The sequence below is a fragment of the Vulpes lagopus genome, chromosome 2, assembly GCF_018345385.1.
Source record: "Vulpes lagopus strain Blue_001 chromosome 2, ASM1834538v1, whole genome shotgun sequence".
NCBI classification, from domain to species: domain Eukaryota; kingdom Metazoa; phylum Chordata; class Mammalia; order Carnivora; family Canidae; genus Vulpes; species Vulpes lagopus.
This window is the reverse complement of record NC_054825.1, coordinates 31,349,449-31,363,643: the sequence shown is the minus strand read 5'-3', so window position 1 is coordinate 31,363,643 and position 14,195 is coordinate 31,349,449. Positions and strand designations below refer to the sequence as shown.

The 14,195-nt window shown below is 38.8% G+C and overlaps 1 protein-coding gene across 2 annotated transcripts in view; it reads right to left on the bottom strand.

Annotated features, from left to right (window-relative positions):
* TM9SF3 (transmembrane 9 superfamily member 3) overlaps positions 1 to 14,078 on the bottom strand; it is a 67,907-nt gene extending 53,829 nt beyond the window's left edge. Inside the window, exons 1-3 of one of the 2 annotated variants that reach the window (XM_041729699.1) lie at positions 13,802 to 13,834; positions 8,417 to 8,519; positions 3,992 to 4,187 (exon numbers count right to left, since the gene is read on the bottom strand). In XM_041729699.1, coding sequence (XP_041585633.1) covers positions 3,992 to 4,157 — 166 coding nt within the window. In that variant the 5' untranslated portion in view covers positions 4,158 to 4,187; positions 8,417 to 8,519; positions 13,802 to 13,834. Of the gene's footprint in view, positions 1 to 3,991; positions 4,188 to 8,416; positions 8,520 to 13,801 lie in introns of both variants that reach the window. The other variant, XM_041729693.1, reaches the window with a different exon arrangement.
* Between the last annotated feature and the right edge of the window lie 117 nt (positions 14,079 to 14,195).

Below are 14,195 nucleotides of genomic sequence, written 5' to 3'. Positions count from 1 at the left end.
ATGGGAGAAATGAATCCTTTAAGAGTTATCAGTTTTTCAACAATATTTTTCACTATACTGCAAGAATTTTCAAATGAAGGGAAATGGGAGTGGACAGTGACCTCCCCCGGTTAGGAACTACTATTCCAGATCATCTAAAAATCATAGTAAACCAGTTATCTAAAAAGCAGTTAGGCACAAACTGCCCAGATGCTACACAATTTATTAAGAGCTTATAATGTCTTAAAAGCTAAAGATGCAAGAGAGTAAGCAAGAATGCCACTATCCCCGCCCTAGAAGAATGAACTAAAGTACCCAGTGGTCTAGTGCAACAGCTTGAGGATAAATCAAATCCTAATTTAACATTTCATAATTGCTAATGCCAAATTAAGCTGGAACTAGAGACCCACATTATGTGCTATTAGTATCCATATCAATGACCATTTTTAAAATGTAAACTATATATCAGAAATTTTGATAAATGATCCACATAAATTACCTTATTTAAATCAAATAACAATTCTATCAAATAGATATTATTTCCCTCATTTCAGATGAGGAAAATGAGATCAAAGAGGTAGAATAATTTGCCCATAACTACACGGGATGGCAGAGCTGGCACTGGGACACATCAAGTCTCTTGCTGTGCTTTTTTCCACAACAGTAAGGTTCCAAGAGGTACCCTCTAAAATCACAGGATAATGAATTCAGGCCTGGTTCAAAGATATCCCATTTAATTCTGTCCTTCTTTTTTATTTTCCCTAAATGTTCTCAATTTAGTATTTTGTCTAGTGGTAGTATATAATATTGGGGGAAAAAACGTTGTATGTAAAATCTCAAGTAAGAAGCATCCTACATTAGACTTAAGACTATTACTCTAAAAAAATAAAATAAAAAATAAAAAAATAAAAAAATAAAAATAAAATAAATAATAAAATAATAAAAAAATAATTTAAAAATAAAAATAAATAAAAAATTTAAAAAAAAACTATTACTAGTTCCGGTGATCCCTGGGTGGCTCAGCGGTTTGGTGCCTGCCTTTAGCCCAGGGCGCAATCCTGGAGTCCCGGGATCGAGTCCCGCATCGGGCTCCCGGCATGGAGCCTGCTTCTCCCTCTGCCTGTGTCTCTGCCTCTCTCTCTCTCTCTCTCTCTCTCTCTCTCTCTCTCTCTCTGTGTCTATCATAAATAAATAAATAAATACATACATACATACATACATACATACTATTATTAGTTCCCTAAAAATATATTTAATGACCTTCATTTCATGAAATACCAATCCATTTAGCCTGACAGAACCTACTAAATTTTTAAAAAGGTAAAAAAAAAAAAAAAAAAAAAAAAAATTTTTTAAAAAGGTGTGTGTGTATATCTATGTGCACATGTGTGTATGTATGTGTGTGTATATATTTATTTTTCTAGTTTAAAAATATTTCCAAAATGTTGCTTTCTTATGCCTTAAGAACCTTTAAATACATGAGAGATTAAAAGATTAATAATATAAATATTTCTATAATTCACACAGGGACAGAAGATTATAGTTTCCATGGCATTATCAGTATGCTGTGATATGCCTTGGGCAAATCATTTCATCTCTGGGCCTCACTAAGGGGAAGTCAAATGACACAATATCTAAGGTGCATCCAACCTTTAAAATTCTAGGATAGTATAAATAACCAGAAAACCTCATAAAACATTTTTCAAAGCATGACCAACTATGCCTCTGAACAGGGCAAGCAAGGGACTACAGCAGAAAGAGAAATATAATCAGCATTTACTTTTTCATCTGGACCACTTAATTTAGCAGCTCCCTTAGCAGCATATCTGCGTTGGAGGTATAGCGCTAACAAGACTCCGAAGAACCGCCAACTCTTGGGGAATAACACCTGGCCAGCTCTTGTTCTTTTCATCTAATGTTGCTCAGTCAGAAAGTAAAATAAACCCCACTTTTATAGTCTATGAAAACTCTTTCCCTCTATCTAAACAATCTTTCCATTTCAGCCTCAAGTAACTAATAAAAAAAACGGTGAAGACAGCTGAATGATTACTCTTCTTTAGTAAACAGGGCGAGGATTTCAAAAAGTGATGAAATCTGTCCATAGTAGGACTCAGAGTTTTTGCCTATTCGCTCTCTCTGGTTCCTCTTTAGTAAACTAGAAATGTGTACCAAACATGAAAAAGGAGAAAGTTATGTGAAGAAACATAGGACTGAGGTTCTCAAAGATCCCACACACTAGTCTAAGCTTTCCTCTTACTTGCAATTAAATATTTAGGTTACCTGATTAAATTAAAGCACAAGCCTCAGGGCATGTTTATAATAATTTATAAAGTTACAGGCCAGGCCACTGTGGTTTAAAGTCACAACTTAATTTTATAATTAAGCCTCAAAGAATATAGTGGTGAAGCAGAGCAGGGGAGAAGAGTGCAAAAATATATATTGATTTTCCATAATAGTAACAAAAAATACTATAAAAACAAGAATAAAATTTAACCAAGCAAAATCAAGCATTATCTTTAATATATTATTTTAAAATATCTCAATTCAGGGTGTCTGGTTGGCTCAGTCGGTTATATACATGTCTGCCTTTGGCTCAGGTCATGGTCCTGAGGTCTTAGGATCAAGTCTCATGTCCGGCTCTCTGCTCAGTAGAAAGTCTGCTTCTCCCTCTCCCTCAGGCCCTATCCCCGCTCATGCTCTCTCTCTGGATGGCATGTTCTCTTCTCAAATAAATAAATAAAATCTTTTAAAAAATAAATAAATAAAATATCTCAATTCACATCCTCCTCTCAAAAGCACAAAAATACCAGAAGTCAGTTACTATTCATTTTACGCTTATAGACAATGAAGTCAAAATTAGAGTAAAGAACTTCAGTAAAATCAATACAGTAAAAGAAACAGGATTAAAATTCAAAGCTCCTGATTACAAGATCCAAGTTCTATTCAAAAATCAAGATGCCTAATCAAAGATCCTGTAAAAATTCAATTACTCAGGCTTCTGCTCACTGAGTTAAAAATGTCTATGCAGGAAATACACTCTCTGGCAAACTTCACAGAGGAAAATTAAAAGTTTAAACACAGTTACAGGGCCTGATAAAATACATACCAACATAATAAATTGATCAGGATTTTTTCCAATTTTAACAAGTCTTTGACTTAAAAAAATTTAAAACCACACTATCTTATAGGAATTGAGAGAGTAAATTAATGCACACTGATTAATATATTCCAAGCCAGTGTACAAGTGTGGATCTGAGGCTTTACACAAAATTTTTAAGTATCTATGCATATACTATCTATCCACCTGCATCTCCAGAATTTATGAATCTATGCAGGTCTTTCCCAACCACATATATCCAATCATAGAAGGTTTACTAGAAATGACTTTTCAGAAAGAAATAGGTTAGGGGAAGTAGAGTTTTCTTAACAATTATTTATTTTATTATTTCACAAATATTCAAAGTAATTCTTTATTACTAACATACTTTTCTTTTTTTCTTTTTTCTTTTTTTTAAATTTATTTATGATAGTCACAGAGAGAGAGAGAGAGGCAGAGACACAGGCGGAGGGAGAAGCAGGCTCCATGCACCGGGAGCCTGATGTGGGATTCGATCCAGGGTCTCCAGGATCGCGCCCTGGGCCAAAGGCAGGCGCCAAACCGCTGCGCCACCCAGGGATCCCTATTTTTTTTTTTAATTTATTTATCTAACATACTTTTCTAAATACAATTCACTTAAGTTGTAGATTAAAACTTTTTTTTTTTTTTTCCATCTAGAGCCATGATTCCCTAGAACCAATCAGCAATGTCTGAAGATAGTTTTGGTTTTAACAACTGGAGGGTGCTACTGGCATCTACTGGGTGGAGGCCATAAACTCTGCTAAATATCCTACAATGTACAGCATGGCCTCCCACAAAGAAGAATCATATGGTTCCAATGTCGATAGTGCCAAGCTTGAGAAACCCTGATCTACAATCTAACTTGTATTATATGGACTATTAAGGTTTACTTACCTTTGAATTTAATATCCAGGCCACTAAATTCCAATTCAACTCCTTGAAGTGCTTCTCCCAGAGTTTCATGGTAATGACTGATACTTTTTTTTGATCCCACACAGAATGGAAGTGAAAAGTACTTATATGTTTCTTGGCGATTATGGTAGGGCCCAACAGTATTCATCCACAAGACAACTTCTTCTTTATCTTGATACTGAGACAGAAAAGCAAATCATAATATGTTTTTTTAAAAACTTACTTCAAATTAAGGAAATATTTGTTATTTGTGCTAAACAATAGTGTATTGTCTGAGAAACTATAAAATAAAATACTGGAAATCTATTTTAATCCGATGATCAATGTCCACATCTTAAAAAAGACACTCGGTGATTTTTATGTTTATAGGCAATGAAGTCAAAATTAGAAATCAAGACCCTGAGATCAACAGTCAGACACATAGCAGGCACCCCAACACTTGGTGAATTTTAAAATTGTATCTTCTGATTGTGGTCTCAAACAGATCCACCTTTTCTTAAGCTTAATTTACCAAAGGTATTGTTTAAACAAAGTCCAATAGCACATCAAATAATGATGAACCCAGAACCAACATTATTCACCATGCTAATATGGAAATGGAAGGAGGAAAGAAAATCAATAGCTTATCTAGAACCTCATGGTAATCATTAAAAACTAAAAAATCTAGTGTTGCCAGCAAGGGCAAATAAAAGTTCATCTTCTGTCTAATCTTTTCCATGGCCATTGGTCAAAGGACTAGACAGGAGAGAAATGACTAAACAAGAGAAAGCCATACTATGAAATCTTCACAGTCCATTCAAGCCATCATTCTATCTTCCCCCCTTTTATTAGCCTGAAAGACATGCACTGTATACATATTTCTTTGAAAAAATAACTGGCTCTCCCCTTCAGTAAATACTGTATGTAGCTAAATCTGGAGTGTGGTCCAATGACTTTGGTTAGGTGACTTCACCTTTCCAGCATTCCAAAGATTTCTAAGATCTCAAGTTTAAAATTCCAATGATTCTATGAAAAGTAATTACCCAAATAATTTTAAAACTAGTAATCCTAATTAGCAACATAAATTGAAGAGACCATTGGATAAAATTTAAGTCAACTACTAGTGCAGAAGTTAAATCACTGAACAATTATTTACGGAGTGCCTGCCATATGCCAATAATTATGTTTGTAACTGAGGATACAAACATGTTCCCTTCCCTATTGGAGCTCAGAGCCTAAAGGGAAAGATGGATATGAACTAACAATTATAATAAAGTAAGGTGCTATGGAGCATATAACAAAGGAAGCTATCCAACTAACCAAAACTACCAAATTCCTACCTTCAGTCCTCCATCTAAAACTAATATACAAACACTTACCAAAATCCAACCTCTCTGGGCAGCCCAGGTGGCTCAGTGGTTTAGCGCCACCTTCCGCCCAGGGCGTGATCCTGGAGACACAGGATCGAGTCCCACGTCAGGCTCCCTGCATGGAGCCTGCTTCTCCCTCTGCCTGTGTCTCTGCCTCTCTCTCTCTCTCTCTCTCTGTCTCTCAAGAATAAATAAATAAAATCTTAAAAAAAAAAAAACCCAACCTCTCCAAAAACATTACTCATCCCACCCAAATCTAGCCTTTCATCTTTGTTTTTCTAATGGTACCACCATTCTCTCAGGAGACTCAAACCCCAAGTCCCTCTGTATTCCCAAAAACTTTGACTTGTCTACTTCTACCCAAAGCATCTACCTCTTCCTATTGATTCACACCACTGGCACCCTAAGAGCACTACCTCATCTTCAAATAAGATAAATGTCTCACTGCTCAAATAAGACATCACCCAGGTCATTAAGAAAATAACAAACTATCTTACTTTTTGAATATATGAGACAAATACCAAGCACAATGTTAGGTGTTAAGGATACACAGGTGACCCTTGAACAATGCAGGGTTAGGGTTACCAACCCACCCTGCAGTCAAAAATCAATATGTAACTTTTGACTCTCCAAAAACTTTACTAATAGCCTACTGTTGACCAGAAGCCTTATCGGCAACATAAACAGTTGATTAACATATTTTGTATGTTATATATATTATATGCTATATTCTTACAATAAAGTACGTTAGAGAAAATGTTAAGAAAATGTTAAGGAAAATACATTTTATCATACTGTACTGTACTTATGGGGGAAAAAATTCTGCATGTAAGTGGACCTATGCAGTTCAAACTCATGTTGTTCAAGGGTCAATGCACAGATAATTAAAATGCTGTCTTTTCCCTTAAGAAGTTCACAATCCATAATGGAGCCAGGCAAATAAATGATTAATGATGAAAAAATAAGTGTTAAAATTAAGGTAATAAAGGGCTATTGTAGCAACAGTAAAGCAACGATTAGTTCTGCCTTGGCAGAGAAGAGTCAGAATGAATAACAATATAGGAAATCATAAGCTGTTTCAAGTGAATTCAGAAAAACAGCTGATAATCTTCATGTATGAAGGAATTAATCAAAGGTCTGAATATATCTATACATCTCTATTCAGCTGACAGAAAGCTTTATATGCCACCACTCTTCCATTCAATGTTCATGGTCACATAGCACTAATTAATCAAGGTACCCCTTTCTGCTAAATATACAGAGATGGATATACCATAAGAACTCTCAAAGCAGTGAGCTAAACCAATTAAGTATCAACTGACGAACGTTGGTATTAGAAATGAAACCTGCCTGTTAGGCAGAAAACTCCCTGTACACAAAAAGTCATTAATAAATATGATGGGAAAACACCGGAAAATGCTGACATGTAAAGTTCATTAGGAACTTACTAAAAAAGAAAAAGCTTGAGGTATGTGTACTGACTAATATGTGCACTGATTGCAATAGTAGCCTTTGAGAGAAAAAAGGGGAGGTAACAAAATACATGCACTTAAGATGAGAATGCTGACCAAGAGGATCTATCAATGAGGACCTTGTCATTAATCGTGCTAAGTCTGCAGCAATGTTTAAATGATACTTGTAAAAATAAGCACAAAAACACTTTCTATAAATTCCAATACTCATAATTACTTTAAAAATAGACAAAAACTTGAACATAAATACTTGTTAAAATAGGGCATTCATTTATTTCATACAAACAAACAAGGCTAAAATAACCGAAGGGTCACAGTTTACATTAAACTACACATTCTGAAGTCACTTATTTTAACCATTCATGAAACCTGAACAGAGCAGTTTGTGATGATACGATGGAAAGTGCAGTCACAAAACCTACACCATTCTGTAGCCCCAGAGTCCTGGAAAGAGGACTGAAATAATAATCAGAAATATGCATATGTAATATACACACACCTTCATACATATAACTACACATACACATATGGAGGGTGTAATTAGGGTGAATATTAAGGTAAAAATGCTTCTTTTACATCACTCCCTTATGCAAACCATGGTCAATATAATGAACCTAAAATGTTACTTTTCATTGAAGTTCTTGATTATCCCTTAGAGTAAGTGCTCCCAAGAGTTCTTTTTCAAGAGAGAAAATGTGTCTTAAAAATGTCTTGAAATTGGGGATCCCTGGGTGGCTCAGCGGTTTGGCGTCTGCCTTTGGCCCAGGGCGCGATCCTGGAGTCCCCGGATCGAGTCCTGTGTCAGGCTCCCGGCATGGGCCTGCTTCTCCCTCCTCCTGTGCCTCTGCTCTCTCTCTCTCTCTCTCTCTCTCTATGTCTATCATAAATAAATAAATCTTAAAAAAAAAATGTCTTGAAATTAGGGCAGCCTTGGTGGTCCAGCGGTTTAGCACCGCCTTCCGCCCAGGGCATAATCCTAGAGACCCAGGATCGAGTCCCACGTCAGGCTCCCAGCATGGAGCCTGCTTCTCCCTCTGCCTGTGTCTCTGCCTCTCTCTCTCTCTCTGTGTCCCTCGTGAATAAATAAAATATAAAAAAAAAAAAGTTTTGAAATTAGAAAATATCAAAAGAAAGACTTCACACAACTTTTTAAAGAGAAAAAAACCTTTCCTTTCCCTAAAGCTGTAGAGAAAGTCTCTGACCTCCACCAGTCTGCTGGAAGAGGGCAACAGGTAAGGCTCCTCTCTCTACCTATGGCTAAAAAGCTATACATCACGTTCAAAACATTCCATGAAGTCCTAGCAAGCTCTTTTTAAATCATTTCCTTGGAGGGACAGCTGGGTGACTCAGTGGTTGAACGTCTGGTCTTTGGCTCAGGGCGTGGTCCCGGGGTCCTGGGATCAAGTCCCGTATCAGGCTCCCTGCATGGAGCAGGGTTCTCCCTCTGCCTAAGTTTCTGCTTCTGTGTGTCTCTCATAAATATATAAATAAATTAAAACTTTATAAAATAAATAAATAAACCCTTTCCTTGGAAAAACTCTTGAGTTGGCCAATGACACTGAGAAAGACGAAGTTTTATAACCTACCTGTAGAGTATAACCAGAAGAAAGGGAGGAAAAAAGTAAAGGAAGCACATCAGTGGATCAGGGGATCCCTGAGCATGGCTGTAGCTCCTTCCATGAAGTCTTTCTGCAAAGTAGCCAAATGAAAGGAGGTAAAGACCTCACCATTCTACTCATTTTCCAGTTCTCAGAAGAGTTTCACTGTTACCCTGAATTTCTGGGCTGTCCACTCCAGTCAAAATGGCCTTATAGTACCTTCCCTTCCTTTCCTTTTCCACCTTGTTTCTCATACCATCCCTCAAATCTATAATGCCCTCCTCACCACTTAGCTAATCCTTTAAAGCTACTCAAATCCTCCTTTCTCAAACCCTCCAGTCCTCAGGCAAAACCATAACAGACCAATCCCTAACATGATCTCACCATCTTTTCCAACAGCATTATTAGCTAACAATAAGCACACAGTACGTGCTAGGCATAGTTCTATGGACTTTGCATGAATATTTAATCCTTTCAAATTTTTATTAGATAGGTCTTATTATTTCCCCATTTTACACATTAAAATAAACAAACTAAAGAACAGAGATGTTAAATAACTTGTCCAAGATCATACAACTAATTAGTATCAAGCTTACAAACTCAGGACTAAACTTTTGCTAATGACTAGTTGGCTTCATTAAAGAGCAAAAATTAAATGAAGAAAATATGGAAAAAGGACAGTTGTACAAAGCAACTGACAACAGTACTGGATACTGAACAACTTTTCCATTTGAACCTTTAATCTACCCTAAAGAAAAATCCTTCCTAAGAAGCTGCTTGTGTTCTAATTTCTAAAAGCATGACCTTTATTCTCAGGATGTCACCAATGTTAGGCCTCTCTTACTTAAATACTATTTATATGCTGAGAAAAGGGAGACACAGAAATTTCCCTCGATAGAGATCATGAATTGCTTTTTCTCAGGAAGAATACTTTAGGACTGTTGTACTCATGTAAAATCTGAATAAAGAAATGAGAATTTATATTCACAGGCAAAGGACTAAGGGCTCAGAATAAGCATCCAAATGCTACCACCTTCATGTGATGAGGTAAAAGACACATGTTTGTTTTAAAATACATATCTGAGAGAGTAAAATCTAGTCCTGAAAGTGTTTCAGAAATCATCATTTCAATCTTTTATTTAAAACAACATAATTTTAATACAAATTACAAAATATAGAAGTATATTTTTGGATAGTCTATTGAGATAACCATGCTCTCTTTCCCCCTCTCTCCCTCTCTCAAAATAGCCTTGTACCTAAATAAACTTTTAGTCTACCATAGAGTACAGCTGAAAATAGGACAACGAATTATAGCATTTCCTAAAACTGATCTATATTAAAGTACTCACAAATTCACCTGTAGTAAAGAGTTTATTCTCTTTATAAATCTTCAAGTAAGTTTTAAGAGTTCCTATACTCCCAACAGAGACAAAGACAAAAGCTATTTGCCAAAGGAAAGCAAACAAACTATTCCTGAAATCACTCAATGGTATAACTGTCTATAGTAGAGACTGAGTGCAGGCTACTCCAGGCACAGATCAGGTCCTTCTGACATTACCTAGCAGAGGTACAATGAGCCACAAAGAAATGGGATTTAGCCTAATTAGGGCCCTAAATCACAATAGGCATCCCAAAGACTCTGTACCTTAAGTGAACAATGGTCTGGATTTGTTTACTGTGCTTTAAGCATTAGGGTTTCACACTTCTAACACTGCATATTCTTGTCCCTAGTAGCTCCCTAATTACTCAAATCACTCAACAAGCACTGATTAAATACCACTGTGCTAAGCACCTAACGTAGGCATGTAAGAGACAAAAAAAAATTGACTTTGTGATCCTGAGGAAACAGAACCCATAAAACTTCAAGGCTACAGTACAAACCATAAAATGCATTAAGATTCTGGTGCCCTTCATTATTGGTTTTTGGTGCTGACATCTTTACATAGTATTACTATGGAAATTATACCTACAAGACAGTAGGGGAAAAAAAGGACTAGAGAGTCACTAGGCCTCTTCAGGCTATTAGGAAAATGAATGTGTTGGATTAAATGATCTCAAGTCTTCCCAGTTCTAAAATTCTGATTCTCAATTTGAAATCTTTCTAACAGTCCTTTGGAATCTTGGGAGACATGGCAATCTAACTATAGATGTTTGCAAGTTCTCTGAGTTTCAGAAAACCAAATAAGCATAAACCACACCTTCACTCACCCTAAAAAAGTCCTTTTTATGACCCTTAATCACATATTAAGGTCGTGTCTTTTCATGAAAGTGTTCATTATTTTTTTATTCCAAATGGCATATCCTGCAATCTATGTATGATTTAACTTTAGAAAAGCGGAAGGATACATCTTTATATATGCTAGATGTGTATATATTCCAGAAGTCAACAGCATGTTTCCTTCTCATTATCCTTATGAAAATATTAAAAGTTCTGCATAAATAACTGCATACAAAATACCATGTCAAATGGTCAGCTGAATCCTAATTCAGTAGGTAAAATAAGAGAAATAAGGGGCTTTGTGAAACTAGATGAACTAGTTATCCCTTTTTAAGACCAGGTACACAATTTGTGGGACCCAGTGCAAAATAAAAATGCAGGTCTCCTTGTTCAAATTTTATTAAGGGGTGCCTGGTGGTTCAGTCAGTGGAGTATGCGACTTGATCTCAGGGTCCTAAGACTGAGCCTCACAATGGATGTAGAGATTACTTTAAAGAATATATATATATATATATACATATAGAAAATTTCTAGCTGGTGACAGCAGAGCAACAAAGCAAGCATAGTATCCACATGCCCGCTCATATTATGTGACTGCACAGGTCCCTAGTAGTCACCTTAAAAGTGTGACTGCACTATTAAGTGGGCCCTATCCGTCTTTACTGCTAACCCAAACATCTCTGTAGCAACCCATTATGGAGTTAAGGCTTCCCCCAAAATTTCTTTAAGCACTTAAAAATAATATCAATACAAAATACTATTAATAATATCAATACAAAATAATATCAATACAATTTAATACCAAGTATTTTACTGTCCTATTTTTAGGATAAAGGGCTGCATTAATTCAGACTGAGCTCAAATCCTACCTGCATTCCCACTGGCCATGTGGCCTTAGACAAATAACCCCTCTAGCGTTGGTTTCCCCATCTATAAAAAGGGTATAATATTATTTCCCTCACAAGGTTATTTACATCTAAAACAAGAGTTAATATATATGTAAAGTTTTTGAACAGTGTCTAGCACAGGCGGCCAACAAAAATCCTATTAGTTATTATTTCTAGCTGGAAACTGCCTTCACAGAAAGTTAATCTAAAGGGCAAACTAACTTCTGAAAATTGCTCTTTAATTAATAATTCAATCCCACAAGTTTTTATTGCACACCTACTCAACAACCTTTCCTTGGCAATTTTTCTCCTTCTTCAATCTCATTCTCTCTTCACTAGCTACTTCTGCCCTCTTGATGGGAAAAAAATTCACTTGACGATAACTTTTTCAATACCTTTATCTGGCTAAGGTGAATGCCCAGTTTTCAAGAAATATTTTCAAGAAACTTGGGAAAAGTAAAAATTCTGACTAATAGCCAAAAAAAAAGACATTTACTTAAATTTTATACTTATAGCTTAATGTTATTCTTCCTAGAACCTTTTTTGCTTTTTAGATAATGTATATTAATAACAGGTAACCACGTGAGACCAGTTCAGGAATAAAGTGAAGTGGATTCTAAATCTCTGTGCCCAGCAATTATCTTACACATACTATACGCTCTCAAAAAGCTTTTCTCATGTATTTTAAATTCAATTACTGGTATAAAAACCTGAAACGTTCCCAGCAATAAAATTGCAGTGAAATCTATATTTACATTATAAATCTATAAATTAAACTCAGGCCTTTTTATATACCTCCAATTTGTGAAATAGTAATTAATAGTTTTTCCTATTCGTAGCAGTTTATATAAAGCACAAGATCAAAAAGGAGAACACTAATCTTAAATTTGTATGCCTGTATAGTGGGAGTTTTAGGTAAGAGAAAGTTGTGATGAGCTTTATTTGGTAACTTTCCTGAAGTGTTCAAAAAACTGCAAAAAATACTAGTGACAATACAATTGACTAAAGGGATTGAACAGTTCTTACACTCTGAGATTCTACCTGACAGAGAAAACTATACGAAACCTTTTTTTAATTAAACTGTTTCCACTGTGAACAAAATCATCTTAAGGTGAAGTCACAGATACAGCATAAAAACACATCACTGATTTCAGATTCGTGTCTCAAAAAGAAGTTTCTGGCTGTGACCAAAGGTAAAATAGTCAAAAGCTTAGAGCGTTCATTAGCTAAACTAAAAGCCCAGCCAACCCAAGGAACTAGAGAAAAGAGGTCTGATTAGCTACAAATTAAATCTAAAGTAGGGTCCACTGAGTAAATGAGGATGATCACTTCACTTCCTCACTTATCAGGAATGACACAAGACTCCCCCGAATTTTTCAGATCTAGTACATACACCATCTCTCACGCAAAATCATGTGGTTAATGAGTTACAGTATTAACACACACACACACACACACACACAACTACTCGATAAGCAACATCTCAATTTACAAGACTTCCCGGCCTGGCTCACTCACACCCACCACTCCGAAAACCGTGAGTTACAGCCCCAAGTGAAAGTCACCTGAAGAGTCGTTAACATCCACACTTTGATGTGAAAATGCCAATTAAACAAGCAGCCAATCTATTTTAAGCCAAACGCAAAATGAACTGTCCCTGGCCTACAGGAAGACTGGGAAGCTCGGGGCCCCTGCGGCCAGAAGGGCCGGGAGACCCGGGATGGGAGCCTCACTCGGGGCTCCAGAGGGTGTGCACGGAGTTACAAGGCAGGCCCAGGGCCGAGTGCGTGCGTGGACACGTGTAACCCGCTCTTCACCCCAAGTCCGTCGGTGCCGCTCCCACGCCAGGGTTTTGATCCGGTTTGGGCAGGAGGAAAAATAAAGGCCGGTGAGGACCCAGAAGTGGCGGCTATTTCCTGGTCAGTGTGCGACGGGTAATCGTGGTGCATCCATCTTCCGCTGTGGCGTAGCCCCCGCTCCCTTCCCCGGGGCCAGCCCCTCGCCCCGCTCCCCCTCGGGCCGCCTCGCCCCCGGAGCGTGGCGCCATTTCGGCGCGGGTCGGGCCGGGAGGCCCAGGCGCTCGGGAGCGGAGTCCGGCCCGGGCAGCGCACACAGACGCCTCCTCCCAGCTCCCGGGGTTCCTGCTCCGCCAGGCCCAACCGGAAGGCGCTCTCGGCGGCCGCGGGGACCCTGCAGGCCGCGCCGAGCCGCACCGGGAGGCCGGGCTGCGGGCCGGGGGCTGCCGCGCCGGCCGGGGGCGCCTCTCACCGTGTGCTCGTGCTCGTCCGCCCGGGCCCGGGGCAGCACCAGCAGCAACAGCGCGGCGGCCGCCGCCACGCCGGGAGCGCCCGGCAGCGGCCTCATCCTCCGCGCTCCCACCGGCCCGGCGCCGGCCCACCGCCTCCGCCTCCGCCTCCGCCGCCTCCGCCGCCGCCGCGGCCGATTCGCATCCACGGGGCGCGGACAGACGCACGGGGCCCGGGCCCAGCCGCTGGCTCGTCCGCGCCGCCGCCGTCACCGCCCGCTCCCAAGCCTCCCCCGCCCCCCGGCGCCTCAGCCTCTTCCTCTGACTCAGCCACGTCATCCGGCCACCCCGGCACACGCCGGAAGTGCCTCGCGACGCCGGGCCGCAACCGCCGCCGGCGCCCCGCCCGAGAGGGCG